Source organism: Mus caroli, unplaced genomic scaffold, assembly GCF_978045245.1.
Source record: "Mus caroli unplaced genomic scaffold, Mus_caroli_1 scaffold_7, whole genome shotgun sequence".
In the NCBI taxonomy this organism is placed as follows: Eukaryota; Metazoa; Chordata; class Mammalia; order Rodentia; family Muridae; genus Mus; species Mus caroli.
In genome coordinates, this window is record NW_028227262.1 from 71,591,148 (window position 1) to 71,606,696 (window position 15,549).

The 15,549-nt window shown below is 39.2% G+C and overlaps 1 protein-coding gene across 4 annotated transcripts in view; it reads left to right on the top strand.

Annotated features, from left to right (window-relative positions):
* Ctnna2 (catenin alpha 2) overlaps positions 1 to 15,549 on the top strand; it is a 1,115,747-nt gene that overhangs the window by 339,445 nt on the left and 760,753 nt on the right. For all 4 annotated transcript variants that reach the window (XM_021164212.3, XM_021164215.2, XM_021164213.2 and 1 more), the window contains one exon: positions 984 to 1,250. In XM_021164212.3, coding sequence (XP_021019871.1) covers positions 984 to 1,250 — 267 coding nt within the window. The remainder of the gene's footprint in view (positions 1 to 983; positions 1,251 to 15,549) is intronic.

Genomic DNA, 15,549 nt, shown 5'->3' on the forward strand with positions numbered 1-15,549 from the left:
GTTTTATAGGGCTAGTGAAATGGCCTTCCATTTAAGAGCACTTGCTACTCTTGAGAGTATCTGAGTTCAGTTCCCAGTACTCATGCCAGATGACTCAAAACAGTTTGTAACTATAGTAACTTTGGCTAAGGGATCCAATCCTCTTTCCAGGTTCCCCAAAGGCTCTAATAAATATCATGTACACACACACACACACACACACACACACACACACACACACACAAAACAACCAGAAAACCACGCCCTACACATCCAAAAAGAAGTAAATCTTTAAAAATGATGACAAACTTGCCATTAGAGACAGATAAGATAAAGAAACCTTTTGCAAGTAATAGTGAAATGAAGCTGATAAATGAAGCAATAATCAGCTTTGGCTTCCCTTGTTTGTAAGTACACTGCACATAAGCAGAATCAAGCATGTTACTAGGGGTCTGATGTCAGGTTTCCCATCTGCTGAGAACAAACCCTATGGTTCCTACCATTCACTTACCTCTGTGATGTCCTGATGGTTTGCAGTCTTTCAGCAATGTTGGTTTCTTAAATCCCTCTTAGCTGGCAGATACTGTGTTGATGACTAAAGAGTCAGCAATAGATCAAGATAGACAGGGCCCACAGCTGACATGAGAAATCCCATGGAGGAGTGAAGCATCCTTACAAGGTCGCTATAGTGATACCTGATGCATACTGATGACTGGGTACAAGTCTTGTAGAAGAAGGCACTTGGGTGGATTGGTTAGAAAATTGGTTTTTAAAAGATGAGCTAGGAACATGGACTCTCATATGATCATGTAAGTTAGACATCAGCTATTGTCTTAGACATTTCACAAAGAAAGGACAGTTTTTGTGTAACTCTGGAAGCTAGAAATATTACAAGGGAGAAAGGGGTTTCTAAAATCCACAATATGTCCATGACCCTAGGGTTCTAAGTCCCCCAACAAAACCTTGCATGGAAGCCTTATGTGTGTGTTCTGTATTTCCCACAGGAGCTGAAGGACCCTCACTGTAGGGATGAGATGGCTGCAGCCCGTGGAGCTCTGAAGAAGAATGCCACCATGCTATACACAGCCTCCCAAGCCTTCCTCCGGCATCCAGATGTTGCTGCTACAAGGGCCAACCGAGATTATGTATTTAAACAAGTCCAAGAGGCCATCGCTGGCATCTCCAGTGCTGCTCAGGCCACCTCCCCCACCGATGAAGCCAAAGGCCACACAGGCATCGGCGAGCTGGCTGCAGCCCTGAATGAGTTTGATGTAAGCACCAAGCTCATGCATACAGAATGTGCACTTATCACATATATGTGTACATATATATGTTATATGTATATTGCAGTACACATACATAGGTGCATGGAGAATATATTGATTTTCTGCTCTTAGATTTTTTTTTGGTAGGAAGATAACATGTTTTTTGGATTTCCTGTTAATGGAAATCTAAAATATGGGCAGAGTCTAGCATATTAATCTTTAAAGTATATAACAACCATGTTTAAATGATCCAGATCTCTTTCAGGTAGAAAGAATAGTCACTTCTAAGAAATTCAGATTATCAATTTCATTATAAAGGGGACAAACATTGCAGGCAGCTGGGCTTAGCTTGCATCTATACTGTGTCTCAGAGGAAAACAGTCCTTCATAGCTTTGGTTTAAGTCAATGACCAGCAAATTCCATGACCCTAAACCCCACCTAGGGATGTAGTCTTTGTTTGAGTGCCCCTCTCAGGAGTACCAGTTGCAAGTCCCATAAAAGACAACGTCCTGCATCTGTTCCTGCTAATGGCATATCCTAAGCGGTAAGAGGGAGATGTTCTATGCCTGTAAGTGCATGAGAGGGTGCAGGCAGCAGCAGCTAAGGATGACATCATATCTCCAAGATCCAGATATGGATGTGCTCATCCGTGTCTGCATTTATTCTCTGTCACGTGATCCTGCATAAGCTGTAAAAGATAAGAAGACTTACAAATACCTAGGCTCTGCATTCATGGGTATTTTCTTCTACAGTGGAAATGGGAGGAAGGGAGTACAAAAAGAAATAGAACAGAATTTACAGAAGGTTAAAAAAAAAGAAAGAAAGGAAAAGGAAAGAACAAAAGGACAGGACAGGACAGGACAGGGCAGGACAGGACAAGACAGGGAAGGGAGAGGAGAGGAGAGGAGAGGAGAGGAGAGGAGAGGAGAGGAGAGGAGAGGAGAGGAGAGGAGAGGAGAGGAAAAGAAAACTGCATATTTAGAAATATAAACTCTCCTTTCCACTCTTCAGGGATTGACTTGAACTTTTTTTAATTTTTAATATTTTTTATTACGTATTTTCCTCAATTACATTTCCAATGCTATCCCAAAAGTCCCCCATATCCCCCCCCCCCACTTCCCTACCCACCCATTCCCATTCTTTTGGCCCTGGCATTCCCCTGTATTGGGGCATATAAAGTTTGCAAGTCCAATGGGCCTCTCTTTCCAGTGAACTTTTGACAAGCAATAACTAGGTAGGGGCAAGAAGAGAGGATCCTGAGGGAAGCAATGGGTGGAATATAATAGAGGAATAGTGTGCATTTTGGGGGTTCTGAGGTATTTCTTCTCTTAAACACTCTCTGTGAGTGTTCATACACACACACTTATGCATTTACACATATTTATAAGTGCATACATTTGAACTCATGCCATATCATGACATGATAAGATTTTTCAAAAGCACTTATTTTTATTCATATAGATGTGTGTGTGTGTGTGTGTGTGTGTGTGTGTGCGCGCGCGCGTGCACTCATGCATGCGTGCATGCACATGCACTCGCACACTTAGACAGAAGCGTTGGATACCCTGAAGCCAGTTACAGGCATTTCTGAACCACACAACAAGAGTTCTGAGAACCAAACTGGTTATTCTACAAGTGCAGCAAGTGGTGGGTTTCCTTGTTTGTTTTGGGTTTTTTTGTTTTTTATTTTTTTTGGTTTTGGTTTTGTTTTGCTGCTGAGCACTCTCCAGCCCAGTATCAGGTTTTCTGTAATAATTAAATTTGAATTTGATAATAAATTGGATGAATTTATTATAAAACTGGGGACTCAGTTATTATCTAATTTTATGCTCAACACTTTAGCAGGAGACTCCATTTATCAAAAAGAATAGTGTTTACATGGTATTTAGAAAACTTTCAAAAAAATTAATGAAACTGTTCACTTAATTTTGTTACTTATTTTAATTTTCATACACGAGCTACAAATACACAAAATACTTTTGTGCAGTGCCAACACACAAGAATAGATTTTTCTCTACTGGAGAGCAGAGTTCACTCCATACTGAGTACATCTGTGACATAGAGTTGACTCTTTCAATGCCGTCCAGGCAAGAGCAGTAAGAATGCTGACAGAATTTCAAGCTTTTTTATTTTCTTTTTTTGACTAATAAAAATAAAATATATTAAGAGGAAAGAGAGTGGATCATGCATTCAAATATTAAAGCATGCTACACTGCCAGTTTAACTTAAATGCATATAGGAACAAACAAAAATAAATCTCTGGCCTTTAAAATAGTACAATATCACAAATAATCTAAAGTACCAAAATAATCTTAAAATATGGCAGTCCTAAAACATACTTCAGAATAGATGCACTACATAGCCAAATTTTTATCTCATCCCTTTTATTACATAATGGTTCATTTGTGATTGAATAGTAAGCAGCGAAAAGTGGTTGGAAGATCATTTTCCAGAGAAGATAACAGAACTCCCTGACAGCAGATGCATCCGTTGCTGCCACCTTCTGTCCAGCAGTGGGATGGCTCCAGATCCCTTTCATTTCCTTTCCAGATAGGCTTGAATAACTTTTACTAATAAGCATAACGCTTGAAGCATCACTGTAGTATCGCAAAAGTCTTCAACTTCATAAAATCAAATTTGAGTTCATCTAGCAAGACTCAAAAAGTGATGTATGTCCACACCTTGACTTTCATTTACCACAATGCGGACTTTTCATGTAGGGTGCACAAGCCTTTGGGGAATTAGACATGTGCACACCCGACCAATATATACTGACAAATGTACTGATTTAGCTTTGTTAGTTAATGCGTTATTGACTAACTCATTTCACTGATCATAATATTAACTAAATATGTGTTAAACAGAGCAACTTTGCATTATGTTATTGTCTTATACCAACCAGTACTTTATTATTAATGGTTATTTTTTTTGCAAGCAAAGAAAATTACATAGCACATTACTCAATGCTTAACATTTTTCAATGACTAACAGAAATTAACATGTTTAGCCATGTGAGCCGCATCAAGGACAACAGCTGTCATTGGTCTAGCTCCCACATAGCTATTCCCACAGTAAATGAAATTTGATTTCAGAACTTTCTGGCTAGTAGTGGTGTTAATATTAAAACTTGAAAGAAATACACTACAACTAATAACTTGTAGATTTTCAATCATTTCTTATGTTGGCAAACCTAGATTCCTTAATATTTGAATTTTTCATTAAAAATAATAGATTGCTTTTCTTAGTGGAACAATTGAAAATGGGATGGAGAATTTGGTCTTTGTTATTCTCTAGGTATTCTAACCTAAGCCATCTTCCCTTAAAACCTACATACTATTTCCAAAATGTGTTAGTCAACCTCCCATAAATATAACAATATACTTGAAATAATCATTATGAAAAGAATTGGAAAGCTGGAGGCAAGAAAAATTTCTCAGTGTTTATGATTAGTTGCTTTATTCTCAGAGGACAGAGTTAGTTCCTAGCACCTAAGTCAGGGGGCTCACCACTTCCAATCACTCCAACTCCAGAGGACCTAATGACCTTCTGGACATTGTATGTATCCACACATATAACATACTCTAATACACACACACACACACACACACACACACACAAACACTAAAAGCAAACTAATTGTTTTACAAAAGCAAAGATGAATTAGGTTGGTTCTCACTTTCAGAAGTTTTAGTTCAAGGTTAAATAGATTCTTGTTGGGAGCCATAATTAGGCAATTAAGTAGAGCAGGAAACCATGATTGGACAAAATGTTCACCTTAGCATGGTATGAAAGTGAAAAAGAGAGATGAGAGGCCCTTTATCCCTTTAAGAACAAGCCCACCAGCTCCCATCAGCACCGCAGACTGAGGTCCAAACCTTGAACACAATCTTAAAGGACACTTATTCAAATCATAACCACAGCTATTTAAACAGATGTCATTTCACTGAATGGAAAACTCCAACGTCCTGTTACTGACTTTTCTGGCAATACCACCTTATTGATAAATGAGCTAATGGCTGCCATATACAGCAACAGCTTAAGTATGCAAAATCTCTGCAGTGCTCAAGTGGGAAGATCTATGTGAATACAAGACAGTTTTCTTGTCCATATTTCTCTTGTCCTTGAATTGAATTGGAGAGGTAATGTGTATTCATTGACTGTCCACAGCTTCTGCATTCCACCTCTGCTCCTTCCCCTCCAAAGCTGGGGCTGAACCCAAATGACCTTCAACACCATCATCACTCACAAAGTCTACAAGAATGTCTTCCTAGAGTTTTAAGATTCTACTTTGGTATTGACTGTGGATCATCTTGCTCTGTTTCATGACTGCCATACCATGTAAGATGCACGTCTACAGTGGAGAGTTGAGACATTTTGTTCTAAGTCACACAGAACGGAATTGTTACCTTAACATCCCAAGCCTACAAAATTTATCCTTTTTCTAGTTTTTCATACCCACATTTACCCTTTAGATTTTCCTTCTCATTTTCATTTTTGTGTTTGATTTCCAGTAATTTTTAAATTCTCCATGAAACTGATGTTAGTTCTCCTGCACTGTTGTTCAAGGGATGTCCATGCTAGGGATTGACTATCAGCAACAAGGATGGATGAGCAGGGTGATGTGTGTCAGGGACCTCGGCTGAGCATTGCACTGCTATTTTCCTCTTGGAGAACACTGGTGTTGGAGTAGTCCCTGACCAAAGGCTAGCCCTACTGTGGGCTTCACTCAATGGACATGCATGGTTATCTAGTTCTAAAATATACATAAAATGTGATTCAATACAAGGTTTCCATTGTAGAAACTCTTACAGGACACAGAGAAGAAATTTCTAGATATCTGTGATTATCCATTACTCGCAACTAAATTAGAGGTAATTTCAGTAAAAAATGGAAATTCTAAGTTAGCTGAAATACATGACTTAAACAATTTCTTTTGAAAGAGACTAAAGAAGTCAAGACCTTTTGAATGGTGATCTAATCCTCTTTTGCATCACTTCAAAGGCCAAGTAGATGTCTGTCCTATGGACACTCTTGATCCATTAGGAGCTGTGAACCAGAACTCTGGACAAATCATGGATTCTCTGAATCCCTAAACTTGTAGGGTGTACAACCACAAAGAAAAATGAATGGATTTTGATGGAGACAGGGACTTTTACAATAAGCTCATTTTCTAGTTCCTTCTTGGTTATATCCTTTCATTTCTCATGGAAACCAGCTTGGTTCATTACTAGGAGGCTTCCTCACTACATATATTCTTTGACATCATTCTGGGGACATCTGGGGAACCCCACATTAAATGGTGGAGATCCTTAATTGGTTTCATTCTAATTAAGTTACAGAAGAATGAAGATAGAAAAGAACAGAAGGACCCATCCAAATACTTTAAGTGTGCTCATGAGGGAAATGCAAGCTGTAGCTAGCAGTTCAAGAGCAATTAGCAAAGTAGAAGACAGATGCAAAAAATGAAAGCCAGTAAGCAAACCTAGGACTATGCCCTACAGCAGGGCAATTTGAGATTCTTAATGTATGCTGCTGAGTACAGCCAGGGCAAGGGATCATTGCTCCTTGGGGGGCTGGAACATCCATATAAACATCTATCTGGTCTGTAAATCAATGGAATAGAGGATTAATTGAACTACCCAAAAGCCTAGTTTCTTTAGGCTCCTTCAGTAAAGATCTCTGAGGTCAAGGATGTAAGCCCCTGAACTTATTTAATCTAGACAGTAGGCTGAAGGATTTTTCTCTCCTATTAACTCCCAATATTCAACATAGTCAATGTTGCTGTTATCATGCCTGCTGTTCCTTATTAGTATGTTTTATTCACACTCTCTAATATTTGCCCATCAAATGAATAGAAATCATACGACCCACATATAGTTCTGGGATCCTGAAGCAACTACAGGACTTGGATTGAGAAGCCTTGGTTCTTATTCCTAGCTCTACAGATAACTGTGTGTAATTCCAGCTACTGAGGTGTCATATCTTGTTTTGGGTTTTAGTGTAAAATTTAACGATAAGATAGCTTAGATCTTTCACAGAGATGCAAATGATACATACCATTGAAGGTTTGTAGGATATAAAAGAGAAAAGACTTACTCAGAAGATAGGTACTACAGAGCATTAAGCATTAATGTAGTTGTATGCATTTGAATGAGTAATGTGCTCTTAAATCGTGTGTGTGTGTGTGTGTGTGTGTGTGTGTGCCTGTGTGAGTGCATGGAATAGAAGAGTAGATGAATTCCCTAAGGAAATATTCACTGAGCAACATATAAAGGTGAAACATAAACTTTGAAAAAAAGATTTAGTGCTTATTTTTGTGTGTCTGTGTGTGCATGCACATGTGTGTGTGTGTGTGTGTGTGTGTGTGTGTGTGTGTGTGTGTGTGTGTTGCATTCAGTAGCACACAGAAGTCAGATTTGAATCCCCTGGAGCTGAAATTAGACGTGTTTGTAAGCTGTCTCATATGGGTGTAGGGATCTGAACTCTGGTTGGTGCACTGTAAGAACAAGTGACTTTTACCACTGAACTGCCATTTCTCCAACCCTATAAGAGATAAGGCTAAGAGAATGAGTAGGAAGGGGGCTCAGACAAGCTCCCTAGGTCTTGAGAGAGGCTGGCCTTCATTTTTAAGTGTAAGAAAGGGGTGGGGCTGGAGAGATGGCTCAGCAGTTAAGAGCACTGACTGCACTTCCAGAGGTCCTGAGTTTAATTCCCAGAAACTACATGATGGTTCACAACCATCTGTAATGGGATCTTATGCTTTCTTCTGGTGTGCCTGAAGACAGGTACAGTGTACTCATATAAACAAAATAAATCTTTAAAAATAATAGTGTGAGAAAGGGGATAATCAAGAAGGAAGAACATGGTCAGATCTGCTTTCAATGAGCTCTGTGGCTTGGGGTGGAAACTGAGTTTGAATAAGACAAAAGAATAAGACAGGAAGACTGATAGACATAAATTGTGAAGGTCACAACTATACCAGGAATGCACACTGCAGGAATAGGTGACATCAAACGTGAAGAAGAAACCACCTTACCCTGGGGATAGTGCTTTTGCTTTTCATACACAAACAGGGCTTTGGAGAAGACGTTCTAGATAATTAAGGAAAATAAACATTTTTCTTCTAATTATAAAATCCTAAAATTATTTTATGGGAAATTCGACCATTCTCTTGCTATTACTCCCTGGCATTGATTTGCTCTTATTGCGGCTTGGAATTAATTACATAGCCATCAGTAATATCAAATACCTAAAAATATATCTGCTTTGCAAATGGATACAAACAAATTCCACATCTGTGGTTTTCTAAATTAGGTCAAACTGCTGCTTTGAGCTCCTTCAATGTACATAGTGTGCTTACCATATTTATACGAGATGTTTCCTTATTTATGTGAGGTAAAGCCTTACTATACATCCCCAGGTGGGGTTCTTATTCCTTTGAACTCTATGTCCTGTGTGCTAGAATTATAGGTATGTGCAACTGCACCTGGATCTTACATAACATAAAACAGCAAAACAAAACAGAACATAAACAATAGGAAAATCTAGTATGAATAACTTACTGCAGAATTCAGCAATTCTCTGACACTTGTTTGCTTTCTCTCTGTGGAGTGCCTCTCAACTTAACCTGTCCTTTCTTATTCACTACACCCTGTGTGTTTAAGCATGCAATGGTGTTTTAGCATTCTTTATAGTACACTGACATCTGGTGGCCAAACACTACAGTGATACTGGGGCCCAAATCCCAAGGATACAAGTGCTTATATATACGACTACCTCACTGGTTTCAGTGGGGTAGGTTTCAGAAAGTGTTCTCTTCAGAACAATGGTCTGTACATTAATATTATGCAATATGAGTAGCTAATACTTTTTTTTGTAAATGTCTAGAGCCATAAGGTAGTGGTAATGAAGGGTGTAGCTCTGAATGGAGAGCCTCACAGGGGTGCATAGATGGAGCAGAGGATGAGTCTTTGTGTGTCTGTGGGACACAATACACCAAGTTTCTCAAACAAGCACCTCCCCTGCTTTCTCTCCTCTCGATCCACTCACCAGGTACAGTTACCCACCATCCAGGACACATGCTGTGGGATGCAAACCTGGATTCTTTTTTTCCCCCCTAAGGATTTTACAACTTAAGAATAAGTTCTGACAAAAGGGTTTTATTTATTTGTTTTGGTTTTCTTTGTTGTTGTTTTTTTTTTAATGTGGTGGGGAAGGTTGGGGTAAAATATGTGTATGCTTGTTTGTGTGTGCATGTTTGAGTGTAGGGTGTTCATGCATACCTTTTTCAGTCTGTGCACACATACATATGGAGATAAGTAGATGGTCTCCAGTGTTGATTGTTAGCAACCTCAGTTTTTGTTTGGGACAAAGTTTTTTATTGGCCTGGAACTTTGGCCAATAGTCTGGGCTACCTGGGCCCTGAACTTTAGTTTCCAATATTCATGGTATTATAGGAATGGGTTTTCTTTTTGTTACATGGATTTTGGTAATCCAGGCTCATGTCCTGAGCCAAAAAATTATTTACTTCAAAGCCAATGATTATTTATTTTCTCTTAATAATATTTTTTCCAAGCAAGTATTACAGGGTCATTGAATTTTATCTTGGACACTTGAGTCCTAACCAAGGAGACTACATGAAAAAATAAAAGAATGTGACTTGAAGTAGTATTTTAATAATTACCCTTTAGATCCTTGCTTTCCTCCCTTTCGGGCTTTAAATCATTATTATATTTCTTGAGAAAAGTATAAGACTCTGTATGTTCTATGAGTCATTAATGTTCTCTTTTGAGAAGATTGGCAAGTTTTACTTTTGCCTCAGTACACTTTTATTTAAAGTAATTAGTGCTAAGTGAAACCCCAAACTCTAATGTAATTGATGCATGTAGTAAAGATTGTCCACATGGGACCAACAGTATAAATTTGATTATCACTGATTTATTAGTTGTGCTTCAATTTTGGGAACCACACGAGAGCTTTCTCTGATGAAGTGATTATGGAGAAGTATGTGGTTTATTTAAATAGCCCAATAATTCATACTCAGGGCTCTCAAGTGATCACTGTCAATATTTTAAATAAACTTTTACTTATGTATTGTGTCCCTACTTGTTGGTATGTGCATCTTGAGCACACAGATACTCACAGAGTCTAGAGAAGGGCATAAGAACCCCTGGAGTGGGAATTGCAGGCAGTTCTGGGGTACCCACTGTGAGTGCTAGTGTTCAAACTTGGGTCCTCTGGAACAGGAGCAGGTGCTCCCCAACATTGCAAAGCTATGATGAGCTTCCAGGGATAAACCTTTTTATGCTTATCCTATGGGATGACTATTCTGTCCTAATAATACACTGCAAATGTGTATTATATATTTTCAAGATTTAATTGATCTCAGTGACACAGCACTCACATCCACAGACAACATACTACCATCCCACTTGTCTCAAAAACTTACTAGATTTCTTCCCAACCAAACACTTTTAGATATTTTCTCACTCTTTTTTTCTCGGTTATGACTTAGATAAACTTTACTATTCCTTATAAAGTGTCTTCAGTTCCCCAAAATTTCTGACTCCCTAAGTTTGTTTTGTTTGCTTGGTTTTTGTTTGACTTTTTTTTTTTTGGTTTTGTTTTGTTTTGTTTTTGTTTTATTCCTTAAACACGGTTTCTCTGTGTAACAACCCTGGATGTCCTGGAACTCACTTTGTAGACCTGGCTGGCTTTGAACTTTGAGACATCTGCTTGCCTCTGTCTCCCAACTCCTAGGATTAAACAATGCACACCACAATGCCTGACTGCCCTAAGTGTGTGTGTGTGTGTGTGTGTGTGTGTGTGTGTGTGATATTTATAAGTGATTGAGCAAAAGCTGTAGAAAAATACTTCCCTCTATGACCATATATAATGGGCGAGGTTCACCCATTACTTGGAACATAACCCTGTAATGTAGACCATCATGGTTATCCTGACCATACTAGCAAGCACTGGAGAGTGCAGTGTACACCAAGTCAAAATGCTTGTATTTTAGTCCTACTATGTATGCATCTTTCCCTCCGTGATCCCTTTCCTCAATCTACTGTACAATTTCAGTAGCATGGTGAGAGGATGAAGGAGAGATACAACTTCATAATAACTCTCTGAGGATACTCCAAATAAGCATGATGTCCTACAAGTAAACTAAAATACCTTGTGTACAAATGAAGCTTCAGAGAGGGTCTTATTGGGACTGGAGAAAGCGAAGTCTGTAGAGTGCCTGCCTACTGTTCATGAAGCACACGTTCAATCTTCTGTACTTCACACAACTAAATCTGATGACTGATGCCTGTAATCCAACCACTGAGAAACAAAGGCAGGAAGATGAGGACTCTGAGGCCTTCTTTCCCTCCATAGGCAGTTTGGGGTCAGCCTGGGATATAATGAGGCCTTTTTCCAAAAATATTAAAATAAAAGCAACCCACAAAAATCCTATTTGAGGCCCAATCAGATTATCTCCTCCATATCTGTCCTCAGAAAAAGTTTCAGGAAGGTCACTTAGTTTCCCACATATAGAACATTCCCTTGCTTAGTAGATTAGAAAAATAATTATTTGTGCCTCAGATTTTTTTTAAATGGCTTGAAATCACCTTCAAATTTAATATCTGTACTTCAGACACCGCAGACCATAGTAGTGGTCACCTTGACACAGTTTTATGTTCCTATTTTTTTTTTCTTCTGGGCATCTGCTTTGAAAGATTTTAAACTGGACCATGCCATGACACAGATAGCAAAGCAGCAGTTTGCATCTTGAAGGAAGCATTTAAAGGAAGAGGGCAGAAAAAACTTAATCCCAGTGGATCTTTGCAGCACACAGTTAAACAGTTTTCAAGGCATGGTGTGTGAATTTATAATCCCAGCACTCAGGAAGCTGACTTGGAAGGAGCCATTAGCTTGAGACAAAGTCAGACTTCACAATTAAACCCTGGTGGGCAGTGTTGGTGCACACCTTTAATCCCAGTGCTAGGAAGTCAGAAAAACATGTATCTCTAAATTTGAGGTCAGCAGGATCTACAGAGCTAGTTCCAGAACAGCCAGGGTTACACAGAGAAACCCTGTCTTGAAAAACCCAACCCAAACCAATGAACCAAATAAATAAAAATAAAATAAGATAAAGAACACCATCACTAAATAAATAAATAAGATTAAAAAATTATTAAATTACACCATTCACATCTTTGGGTCCAACATTAATTTGGGGGTAGGGCATAAATAATTCATAAGGTAAATGCCATATTTCTGTATCAAAATAAAAATTTTAAAGCTTACATTTTATGGTTTAACTTATTCCAAGAGCTGCTCATACATTGGAACTGAGGTCCATATTGATTGACAGTTGTTGCCTTGACTCCATTTTGATTCACAAGTTACTTCCTCTTGCAGAGAGAAGCTGACCAGATGGGCAAAGAAGTGTAGAATCATCTTTATTTGAAACCAGTAGCATGTTTGGCACTGCCAGGTGCCATGCTTACTGACCACAATAAGATTTTCACACCAGTAAATCTGAATGTGTGACACCAGCCTTGTAAATCCCATTTCTGCAGTATTTTACTTTAGACAGTATTGAGACTGTGAAATATCACTGAGCAGATAGACATTTTCCAAAGATTGTATTTTTTTTAGCAAAGGTCATTCAAGGACTTGAAGAAAGGTAACATTTGTTGTGATCTGTGGGAGTGCAGACTCACTTTTATGAGGAAGGATAATGGCTTTGATTTGCCATCAGCTACAAGGGTATGACAGCTTATGACAGGTGGATGTCCGCTGCTATCATTTCTGATTCTGTTCTCACTACAGAACAGAATCCCTGTTGCAATCTGGGGCAGCAAAATAATCTGAAAGTGACATAAGGCAAAAGCTGGTCTTTATTATGTCATTGTATCATCTATGAGATGATCCTGCAGTGAGCAGATAGGGAAAGTAATTTGTAGTCAAAATGTCATGCTGTGTATGTGTATACATGCATGTATATATAATGTATATATACATGAACAAATATTTCATACTGTTTTTCATTGAGTTTTGTTTTCCTCTTCTTACTATTTGCAATTTTACTAGTAATCTGTTTTTCTAATTTAATTTCTATTACTACAGACCAGACTTATCTATATCTCTTAGAAGTCAAGACAATTACTACAGAGAAGCTGATGGTCCAACCAGATATAAATAAGTGTTCAGAAGACACTCCTTTCCAAAGTGATGTGTCAATCTGAGAGTAAAAATTGGCCAGCCCAGTCCTTAAGTTAAAAATCCTATGGACACAGCTATTTATTGGAGTGTCTCTAGCTGGAAGGTGTGTTCCCTTTTTACAGTGGGATGTGTGTGTATGTGTGTGTGTGTGTGTGTGTGTGTGTGTGTGTGTGTCTGTGTGTAAACCATTGGGATCAATATGTGATTTTTAATAGTTAAAACATTATATATTCTTAAAAATAAAGATTTTTCTAATACCACAATTCTCAATATTGGTTTTTAAAGCACCTTGCTTGTCTGTCAGCTTCAGCCTGTGCTGTGGTATGACAGCCCAAGACAGAAGACTTATTTTCAAGTTATGACTGGCAAATCATGGCAGTGAGAATTCCATTGCAGTCTTCCTGCAGGTCAGTTTTCATATGTGGCAGAGAAGAAACTAACTTACCTCAGCATCCACTGTTTAAATTCTACATAAGGAACAAATACAAACCAGTTTTTCTGAGCAGGCATTAGCTGGGGTCTAAGCTCAAGGATCATCTGTTGTTTTGCCTTATTTAATTAACTACTGCACAATCTTGTGATAAGTTATAGTTAGGAAAGGCTAATTTTGTGAACAAGTAACTACTGCTAGGCTAGAGTAGAATACTCTAGACAGATCCAACTCCTGACCAGACAAGTACAGCTACCTTGGACTCAATCAATCCAGTCTTGTTTAGCTGTAATATGGGCCTTACATAGGCTGCCCCAGCTGAGTGGGAGTAGGGGGTGTGACAGAAGAGGGGGTTAAGAGGAACTGGGGTTGGACAGAGAAAGTAGGAACTTTTGCTACCACTGAGAAATGGTACCACAAGAGGGATGTAAAAGGGAGGCGAAGCAGTTGCCCATGATACCATGTACTATACACATAAGGTGAGCAACATTGACTCAATCTAACAATCTACTGGGTTTGCACATTCTTAGACACTGGAGTTCTGAAAATCACTAAATCTTCTGTCTTCCAGTCAACTCTTAAACCACAACTTTTCAAAAGAACCTTAACAGGAATAGCAAAGAAAAAAAGGCGGGGAGAAATCAACAATATTCACTAACCAGTACCCCCTAGAACTGTGTCTCTAGTTGCATATGTAGCAGAGGATGGCCTAGTAGGCCATCAATCGGAGGAGAGACCCTTGGTCTTGCGAAGATCAGATACCCCAGTACAGAGGGATGCCAGGGCCAGGAAGCAGGAGTGGGTGGGTTGGGGAGCAGGGCGGGGGGAGGGTATAGGGGACTTTCGAGATAGCATTTGAAATTTAAATGAAGAAAATATTTAATAAAAAAAGTGAAATGGGGAAAAAAGGGAGAATGGCAATAGAACCCTGAGGATTTTGTATATCTTAGTTTATATAATTTTTTTTGTTTGTTTGTTTGTTTTATTGGATATTTTCTTTATTTACATTTCAAACATTATCCCCTTTCCTGGATTCCCCTCCATAAAACCTCCTATCCTAGCTCCCCATCTCATCTCTGCTTCTATGAGGGTGCTCACCTACCCATCCATCCACTCCCGCCTATCCACCCTGGCATTTTCTACACTGGGGCATCAAGTCTTCACAGGACCAAGGCCCGCTCCTCCTATTGATGCCCAATAAGGCCATCCTCTGCCATATATGCAGCTGGAGCCATAGGTCGCTCCATGTGCACTCTTGGGTTGGTGGTTTAATCCCTGGGAGATCAGGGGCATCTGATTGGTTCATAGTCTTGTTCTTCCTATGAGGTTGCAACCCCCTCCAGCTCCTTCGATCCTTTCTCTAACTCCTCCATTTGGGACCCCATGCTCAGTTCAATGGTTGGCTGCAAGCATCCACCTCTGTATTTGTCAGGCTTTGGCAGATCCTCTCAGGAGACAGCTATATTAGGCTCCTGTCAGCAAGCACTTGTTGGCATCCACGATAGTGTCTGGGTTTGGTGACTGTATATGGAATGAATCCCCAGGTGGGGCAGTCTATGGATGGCCTTTCCTTCAGTCTCTGCTCCACACTTCTTCTTCTCCCATGGATATTTTGTTCCCCCTTCTAAGAACAGAAGCATCCACTTTGGTCTTCCTTCTTC